Source organism: Periplaneta americana, chromosome 6 (assembly GCF_040183065.1).
Source record: "Periplaneta americana isolate PAMFEO1 chromosome 6, P.americana_PAMFEO1_priV1, whole genome shotgun sequence".
Classification (NCBI taxonomy): Eukaryota; Metazoa; Arthropoda; class Insecta; order Blattodea; family Blattidae; genus Periplaneta; species Periplaneta americana.
In genome coordinates, this window is record NC_091122.1 from 170,180,758 (window position 1) to 170,189,835 (window position 9,078).

The following is a 9,078-nucleotide window of genomic DNA, read 5'->3' on the forward strand; positions in this document are numbered from 1 at the left end:
ACTGCCTGCAAGAACTTCCTGAATTGATGCGGATTGGTGGATGCTGTGAATCCTGTGGTTGGATCAATATTTCTCAGGATAGCCAATCGTAAAACGGTCTCATGGTTGTAGCCCTGATCACATGTGAAACTGTAATAGATCACTGTAGCCGTGATTGTGAAAACAGACTACGTACGAATGGTCAAAGGAATTGGCAACCGCGAAATTCGAACTGAGATAGTGAAAGTGACCAGCCTCATGGTCTAGTGGTCAGAGCTTCTGGCTATAGTTTATGAGGTCCTGGGTTCGATTCCCGGTCAGAACATAGGTATTTTTCCTTAAAGGGGATTATTCCTGTGTTCGTCCATGGTCTGGAATTTAGATTAAGTTTAGATTTAAGACCTCTCCTGGCACCACATAATCATAATCATCATATCATTATCATCGGGGCAGTGTAACTCTGCCTTCCAGGCACCCCAACCTCAGAAGTGTGTTACAACTAAGCCACTGCCAGAAGAGAAGACCAGAAATGTCGAAGAGACAACCTGGTAGCATTGGTAAAAAAAAAAAGTGAAAGTTGAGAATTTGTGTGTTATTTATTTATTAATAGTGTTTTATTAGTGTTACTATAAAGCATTCCGTCCCGCGCCTAGGACTCGCATTACGGAATGCGCGCTGACTCAGGTCCTCATGGGGGAAGAAATTTTCTCATGAAATTTCGGCCAGTGTATGGAACCGGTGGCCACCCAGCATCGTGATTGGCGATTGCACTTGGGGAGCTACGATAGGTAGCAAAATCCGATTGTGAAAGCCAGCTATAATGGCTGGGGGATCATTGTGCTAACTATACGATACCAGTACCTCCATTCTGTTTGGATGATCGTCCACCTCTGCTTCGGCATGTGAACGTGAGACTAGCAGCCGGCTGATCGGTCTGGGCTCTTGAAGGGCTGTAGCACCACGGATTATTATACAAACAATGAAATAGTTATAAACTTTTATTTTGTGATTTGTTAAAATTATAACAATTTTGGCCTATAATCAAGCACCATATCTGAAAGAGAAATGCAGAGAAAAAGCAATACCATTTCCACCTTCAAGCAATACACTAACCCAGATTGATATCAATAGACTACTCCTGTTTGAATGTAATCTAAAAAGTGAAGTGGGAACAGAACGCCAAATCAGCACTGCTTTTCTTGTTAGTTTAGTGAATCAATATGAAAAGTTTCATCATCAGAGAGGTAAACCCCTGATTGCAATATGGGCAGTACTATCAGAAGCTTTTCGAAGCTGTACATAGATCAGAAGCACTAGATTCTGAATATGATGAATCCAAGCTGGAATACTGAAATCCTTCGTAAAGTGATGAAATAAATGTGAAGAAAACGTTTTGAAAACAATACTGTAATAATACTCATAAGGTGATACCATTGTTTTGGATTTATTTTGATTTTGAGAAGTCATATTTTTTTCCCCCACTACCTAAAAGTACTGGGATGTACAAGAAAATGCACAAGTTCTATTCTCTTATATCATGTATTGTATACTTAACTTGTATTGTGAAAATAAAGTTCAATTCAAATTATTTTATGTTCATGCATTACATTTTAATCCTTATTACATTTAGCAACCTTAGAAAGAATCTGCAATGTTCTCATGGATATGAAATAACTAGGCAAGTTGTATCTCATAGTTTACTGTTAATGCATCAAAATAAAAAATTCAATAACGAGATTTTTACGAATAAGACATGAAACTTATACATATAAACTATCAATAATACTAATTCAAAAACGCGGATTTGCAAAGGCCTTTCTTTGTTAATGAAAACAATGTTACTTTTACTTGCTGCCAAAAACTCACTTCTTACACTTATCTTGTTATTGCAGACCACCCCTCAATTGAAGCTGATGGCTGTTGAATAGATGTGTCAACTTGTCCCTGATTATCTTTGACTATGGTATATGGTAGGGAAAACGGTAAATATTTTATGAATATCTGTATTTCAATTAAAACAACGTTCACCAAAGAGTCTATATTTATTGAAGTATAAATACAGATACAATTAACACACTAGCTTAATTCACATGGCAGAGGGAACACATATCGAACTTTATCACCATATCAACATTTGAGCAATGGAATTTTAGTTATTGTGGGTATTATTGTATCTTTTGATAGGACATCTTATAAAGTTTATTTTTAACAATTAATACAACACAATTTACAATTTATAACACTATTAAATTAAATAATAGAAAACTGCTAAATGTATGTATCAATTAAGAATGATATGTACCCACATTTATGATGTAATGGAATATTCTTTAACAAGACTGCTGGGAATGAATGAACCAAGCACGCTCTGATTCCAGTCTTCAATTACCCGTGAAAATCATGTTTAAAAAGATCCCAACAGTATAGTTAAATATTCCTTACAGAAAATTCTAAATTAATTCTAATGTAACAACACATAATTTTACACGTAACACTGAATACACACAACATTGTTCGGAAGTATTTACAGCTACTTCATACAATAAATGCTCATAGAAACATCATTTTTAAATACTTCCAAAATCTTATTTTTATTTTAATGTTGTGCAAATTTATATGTGTCAAAAAAGTCACAGCTTTCAAAACATCTCTTAACAGCATATTTGCTTTTGTCAATGTTTACGATTCAATGTACCACCGTGACATAGAAAAAGTAACAGCCATTCGGAGGTAAAATGAGGTGAAATGTTGAAAAAATATTCCAAAAAATTCTGCTACAATATATTTTTTTAATTATTAATATTATTAATATTAATGGTACAATTGACATCTGCTATTGTGCAAGTAGAAGTGAATGGTGATATTTTTATACAAAATAAGTAAACAGGAATGATACATTATTATTTAAGGAATACTTTTAGTCAATTGAGCAAGTTATAGTGTTGTACAAGGCCGTACAGAAGAAGACGTTGTTATTAAGAGAAAACATCAGGGCTGCCATCTCACTGGAAATGAACCCGGAGTTGGCGGCTTTAGAATTTGATTGATTTCTGATTATTTCAAAATACACCTAAGTACCATAAATATTACACAAAAGAATTCACTCCAAGCTATAACAGCTTCTTCAGTGGAACAGACACTGGTTCAAGTGACATGAACAGCAACAATTAATTATGTCAACATCAAAATCAGGTCTTGAAAGTAGCTTATATAGTCCAACCATCGGATCTGTGCCCCCGTAAGATATGCGAACAGAACCTTAATTCCTTTTCAGCCTCGGCAATTCATTTCTCTCCCTGTATTCCTATTTCTCTCTTTTCTATCCCTCTCTCCTTCTCTCCCCCACTACTCACAATTTTGGGCCTTCTTGTGGGACAGTTTATTTGCACTTGCAGTCCAGTGTTGTCAACTCAACATGAATACTGTAGCACAGAGTGGTGAAAGAAATATTATTAAGCAAGTAATAGCATTTTGCATAAGTCAATCAGCGTCATTAGACCTACTTAAATTAAATTATGAATAAGTAATAATTAACCTTACTGTCTTATAAGCAATATTCAAGAGACATGATACTGTTTAACGGAAGTTTGGCAACATCCCTATTCGGCAAGGTTCGTGGCCTGCTGTTTGACGTAGTGGGAGAGAAACGGGTGGAATGGGGTGAGTAGAGGCGTTAACTTTTCCAAGAACGACGACAGCGCTGAAGGGGCATAGATCCGATAGTCCAACAATAACTGCAGACAAGATTCTTTCAGACTTGTACTATGGCAGACAATTCTTATGGACGACAGCTAGAAATTTTCAGATGTCACCAGCACATTCATACACCAACTCAAATTTGTCTGCAAAGCAAGTAGGGTTGTACTGGGAAACCACAATAGGGACCTCAACAATTTTAAAGAGAAGGAAGACGAGTTGGAAGACAAAAACATGGTTTCAAACACCACTACAATTAATAACATTCAAAGATGAGGCCAATCAGTAACATGACATCAAGAAATGACTGTACTGTTTTCCAAAGGAACTTACTGCCAAGTTTTAACCTTATCTGCAACAATTCTATAAGATTATTATATTTGAAAAATTTAATTGTACATCTTTGGCACATCATAATGTAATATATACAAAATTAGAATCTGAGTATGACTCCTGCCCTGTTTTAAATTAATCCAATAAAGACATCTTGACCACGATCTCTTTAATATTTTCAGGAAGGCCATTTTTGCATATCAATGTCATCCATTCTCAACAACTAATGTGCCTATAGTCCCTTAATGCCATGCCATACCTAATAAATCAATAGAGAATGTAGAACTAATTAAACAAATTCAGAATAGTTAGCAGCATCATATAGACACTGAGATTCATTCCAAACACTTGGCATCCATAGGAGCCTCCACAACAACAACATCACGTGGGTAAGGATTAGTCTAGTTGCTCTGTTGACTTCCCTCGAATGATCTTGTCTCGCAGGGTACCGAATGTTCCTTGCACCTGACGCAGCTGCAGACGCAATGAATCAGACAATTGTTTCTGCAACTGCTGTACCTCAGAAATTTCTCTTCGCAGATTTTCATACTCTTCTCGTACTTGGTTCACACTCCGGAGGAGCTTCAACACAGATACCTGCTGGACGGGAGGAAAATTATTAATTGTAAACACATTGTTGTTATTGTTTTCTAATGCCAGGCATTTGACAATAAAGTCATTTGACCTCTTGCACTCCAATATTTTTCAAAGATATTGTCATGGTTGGCCACTGACGCACAGATTTTGAGATGTTCTGAATCCATTTCTTGGTTTGAGTTGCACAACGGACAGTTAGGGGACTGATATATTCCAATTCTATGCAGATGCTTGGCCAAACAATCATGGCCTGTTGCCAATCTAAATGCAGCTACAGACAATTTTCGTGGTAAATCAGGAATCAACTGTGAATTATGATGCAGAGAGTTCCATTTTTTCCCTTGAGATTGTATGGAGTGAAAATGGCAAGTTGTAGCCGATTTAAGTGAACACCATATATTAACGCAAATCTAGTCTTTCAGGTAAAGCTCCCTGTAAAGCAGATTTGAATAATTTCAAGGGAAAAATTGTTCCGGGGCCGGGTATCGATCCTGGGACCTCTGGTTGAACGTACCAGCGCTCTTACCAACTGAGCTACCCGGGAACTCCACCCGACACCGTCTCAACTCTTCCCTTTATATCCACACAACTCGCGTGGGCTGACGAAATGCCAGAGACCCACATCGAGTGCACACAATCTCTGTGTGACTTGGAATTGTGGTTTTCTGTTAACGTACACAGTGACGTATATATTATGCAAATCTAGTCTTTCAGGTAAAGCTCCCTGTAAAGCAGATTTGACGTTTTGGTGGCTACTTCATTCACACACAACCCCCAGAATGTCTGGAGGACCCGTCGACCAACAGCAGATGTTGTGTCCTCCACCACACCTGCTGTTGGTCGACGGGTCCATTGGACCTAGTTGGGATATCTTTTTGATCGTCAGCTTTCCCTACTTAAGCCACTGAAGGACGATTTTAGTGCCATAGCAGGTCAGCACTAGGAACAGAAAAATAGGAAGGGTAGGAAGGAAAGTGAAATGAACCCCTAGGCCTCGAATGCTCTAATACTGTCGGGGTCGAAAAAAGTAAGAGTTCAGTCAGAGGACTGAACACATTGTTTACTTGATTATTTAACCTACATCACCTGCTAGTCTATGTGGATGACGTGAATATGTTAGGAGAACATCCACAAACGATTAGGGAAGACACGGAAATTTTACAGAATGAAAAACAAAATCTTCAGTAATTATTTACTTTAGCTGATAGCGCATTTCTCGACGAAAATTATTTAGAACGCCTTGATTTGACTTGAGGAGTTAGCAAAAACTACTAACAATGAGTGAAAAGCAATAATAAATACTTCCTGTGTCTCGCTTCCTGAGCTATTTCTTTGGGGGGCAAGATGCAAAGAGGAAGAGTGAGAGGTCCTGTGTACCACATGTGCAGTTAGTAGCCTACTACCCTGCGTTCAACACATTAGCCTTTGCAGGATTGCTTTCGTCAGCTATGGAGCTAGCCATCGACAAGTGAATGTATAGGCTGTCCCCTCACAAAACAAATTAGCCTATGTCCTTCTCATCAATTCCTTAATTAAACGCTAATACCAGTGGAAGACTACAGTCTCTACTTGAAATTATCGACTTAATCGCGATCATGGTCGTCATACAGTATGTACACAGTCTACTATATACAGTCACGAAGCTTGAGTTTTGAGGGTGCTAGAAACAATAGACGGTACTATTTTGCATTGCCTGTAATGAGGCGATATTAGCGATCCTAGTGGTGAGCAACTACCTAATGTTTGCATATTTACTGCGTACTGAGCTTCGCGACTGTATATACTAGACTGTGGTATGTACCCATACACTATGGCAGTGTTTCTCAAACTTTTTCCACCGCGAAACCTCTTTAACCTAAAGTGTAACCACAGTCTAGTATATACAGTCGCGAAGCTCAATACGTAGTAAATATGCGAACATTAGATAGTTGCTCACCACTAGGATCGCTAATATCGCCTCATTACAGGCAATGCAAAATAGAACCGTCACAGTCTATTGTTTCTAGCACCCTCAAAACTCAAGCTTCGTGACTGTATATAGTAAATTGTGGTGTAACTGGGAACCCTTGTAATATTTTATTAGTATTTAATAATTAACAGCCAAGTGAAAGCTAGTATCTCAATAATTCTGTTTAGTGGGACGAATGTGTTTGCTTTTTAAGTCTGCAATCTGGTTTTATGGCGGAAAGTTGTAATCTCAGTTCTACTTCTGCATTTTTTCTGTTTCGGTATTTTGTTTTAGTGGACACATAGCCCTATTTACTTACTTACTTAGCCTATAACATTTAAGGAACCCGGAGGTTCATTGCCACCCTCACATAAGCCTGCCATTGGTCCCTACCGTTCAGCAATCACTGATCAGAATCTTATGGCAACATCATCTTCGAATCTCAACATTGAAGAACTGGTGAATTGGAAAGAAGTCTCAAGAACTACTGTTGTTGTTTAGTCAACTGTCCGAGATAGATCTGAACCTCACAAGTCCCCTGCCAAGAGGCAAAGTAGGCATAAGCTGGTTTTATTTCATGTGAATTTTAATACACTGCTCAAAAAAAGTTTTGAATCACTTTGACTTTTTAAATATACTATTAATTATTGAAAGAATATTCATCAATCATAGGACTATAGTATGCATTTTTCACTAAGTGTGTGTTAAGTCATTTATAGGATTTTTTTTTGTTTCAATTATTTTTCTATGACATGGAGCACTGAAACCAAAGCTTGGCTAAAGAACTTTGACTGTGAAAAGGAATTATTATTTTATAATTGTTACATAATTAAAGCCTGGCTGGGCGGAAGAGAAGTCTACTGACCTTAGCCCTGCCAGAATAAATAGGCTAAATTATTATTATTATTATTATTAACTAGAACTACAGTTTCTTCGCATTTTTCGCAACCCCTTAAAGGTTACGTCGAATGAATAAAGAGATTGAAAATAGCATATATGTTTCGGATATATTCTGTAACAATTCTACTATTTATAATATTGTGCTCTCGTGGTGGATACTGGACATAGGCCTATGTATAATAGTGAATGAATAACAGTGCTCTTTCACTTTATGTTTTTACTTTATTTATGAGTCTTTTCACAGAATTTAAATTGTGTAAGTGATTTGCCGTGTCCTGCAAGTTTATGCAGTGGTGTTTACATGTATTCAATATAATCTTAACCTAAATACATACATAACCACTACATCTCTGTATTTTTTCGGTCACAAATATTGCTGACACAGAACTACTTACCTCGGTGGCAAGTTCACTGCCATCGACATGTACAACCTGCTTTTCATACTGATCTAACTTCCAAGCTATTACATCCAGCTTCTTATCGGCTTTCTGAACCTTAAAGAAAATGACAACTATTATTGATTTTGGTTTTGTAACATGACAGCAAACAAAAACATTCAGTCTCTATGAAGTTACACACAATTGGTTTAGTTGTGCTATAAATATGTCTCATTTAAAAATAAATATGAACCTACCGACTCCTCTAATTGTACGACAGCTGCTTCCATTTTATTTCTTGTTTATGAAAACTTCGGTACACAAACTTCACACAAAACACCGGTAGCGACCCCTACGACCTCAACCTTTCAAAAGATGCTGATGACCCTTAACCTCTGTGTTTAGTTATATGGATCGAACAACTATTATTTTCGAAGTCATCCAAAGTTTTGACATCAACGTACTGCAACTTCGTCAAACCCACCATCTGCTCGCAAGTGTCACCTGTCACTGTCTCGCTGAAGTAGAAGTGAAAGTTACTACCGCAAGAGGGCAGAGAACAAAGAAGGCCTCTCGTCTCTCAAATTGTCATAGAGTTTATGTTTATACAAAGAGAATAATGTTATGGCTGGCATCCGTCACTTCGATTCAAAAGTCTGGGCTGGAGATAACGCGCTATAAATAAAATAAAAAAAAAATTGCTTTATCTTCAATGTAATTCTCATCTTTTCCACCAGGCTCACTATTGTATCAAACACGTTTCATTTCGTTCCATTGCTTGCATAGGCGGAGAGAGAACCGTTTCATTGGGTGGGGGGGGGGGGGGAGCAAAACCATAGAATCCCGATATATAATAAGACTATGGGGGACATCATTTATCTCCTCTCCCCGTTATAGCTTGACCTTGGTACAGTATATGGGAATATGATCATTTAATAAAGGTATTTTTAAAATAAAGTAAAATTGTCACAAAATATAGGCCTAGACAATTATACTTTTTCTTCCCCTCTTGTAGGGAGGAGGGACCTGAAGGCTTGCACTGCACCCTGAGATTTATTGTGCTTACCACTCCTATTCCTTGAATGATTGGATAGCCGAACAGCCATAGTCTTGTACAAGTACGGCACGCCGCACCGTGAACTTGACCCAGGCTATTGTATGGATGATGATATGTGAATTAATGATAGTGAAATGAATCCGAGGTCCAACACCGAAAATTACCCTGTAATTCTGCTTCAATTGGTTGAG

The 9,078-nt window shown here is 37.6% G+C and overlaps 1 protein-coding gene across 2 annotated transcripts; it reads right to left on the reverse strand.

The window, feature by feature from the left end:
- Window positions 1-2,002: 2,002 nt before the first annotated feature.
- LOC138702035 (uncharacterized) lies at window positions 2,003-8,621 on the reverse strand. Of its 2 annotated transcripts, none has more exons than XM_069829531.1 (3): window positions 8,088-8,621; window positions 7,849-7,947; window positions 2,003-4,608 (listed from the first exon to the last, which is right to left on the reverse strand). In XM_069829531.1, exons 1-3 carry the CDS (start codon window positions 8,118-8,120, stop codon window positions 4,405-4,407), a joined length of 336 nt encoding a protein of 111 aa, XP_069685632.1. In that variant the 5' UTR covers window positions 8,121-8,621; the 3' UTR covers window positions 2,003-4,404. The 2 variants fall into 2 exon arrangements, with proteins under 2 accessions (XP_069685632.1, XP_069685634.1); XM_069829533.1 differs by having other exon boundaries at window positions 2,003-4,605; window positions 8,088-8,373.
- Between the last annotated feature and the right edge of the window lie 457 nt (window positions 8,622-9,078).

Excerpts from the sequence above, each read along its gene's own strand:
- LOC138702035 (XM_069829531.1), bottom strand. The coding sequence starts at position 8,120 with ATGGAAGCAGCTGTCGTACAATTAGAGGAGTCG. Across the intron at positions 7,948-8,087 it reads TCGTACAATTAGAGGAGTCG|GTTCAGAAAGCCGATAAGAA; the intron begins GTAGGTTCATAT and ends ATTTTCTTTAAG. Across the intron at positions 4,609-7,848 it reads GCAGTGAACTTGCCACCGAG|CAGGTATCTGTGTTGAAGCT; the intron begins GTAAGTAGTTCT and ends CCTCCCGTCCAG.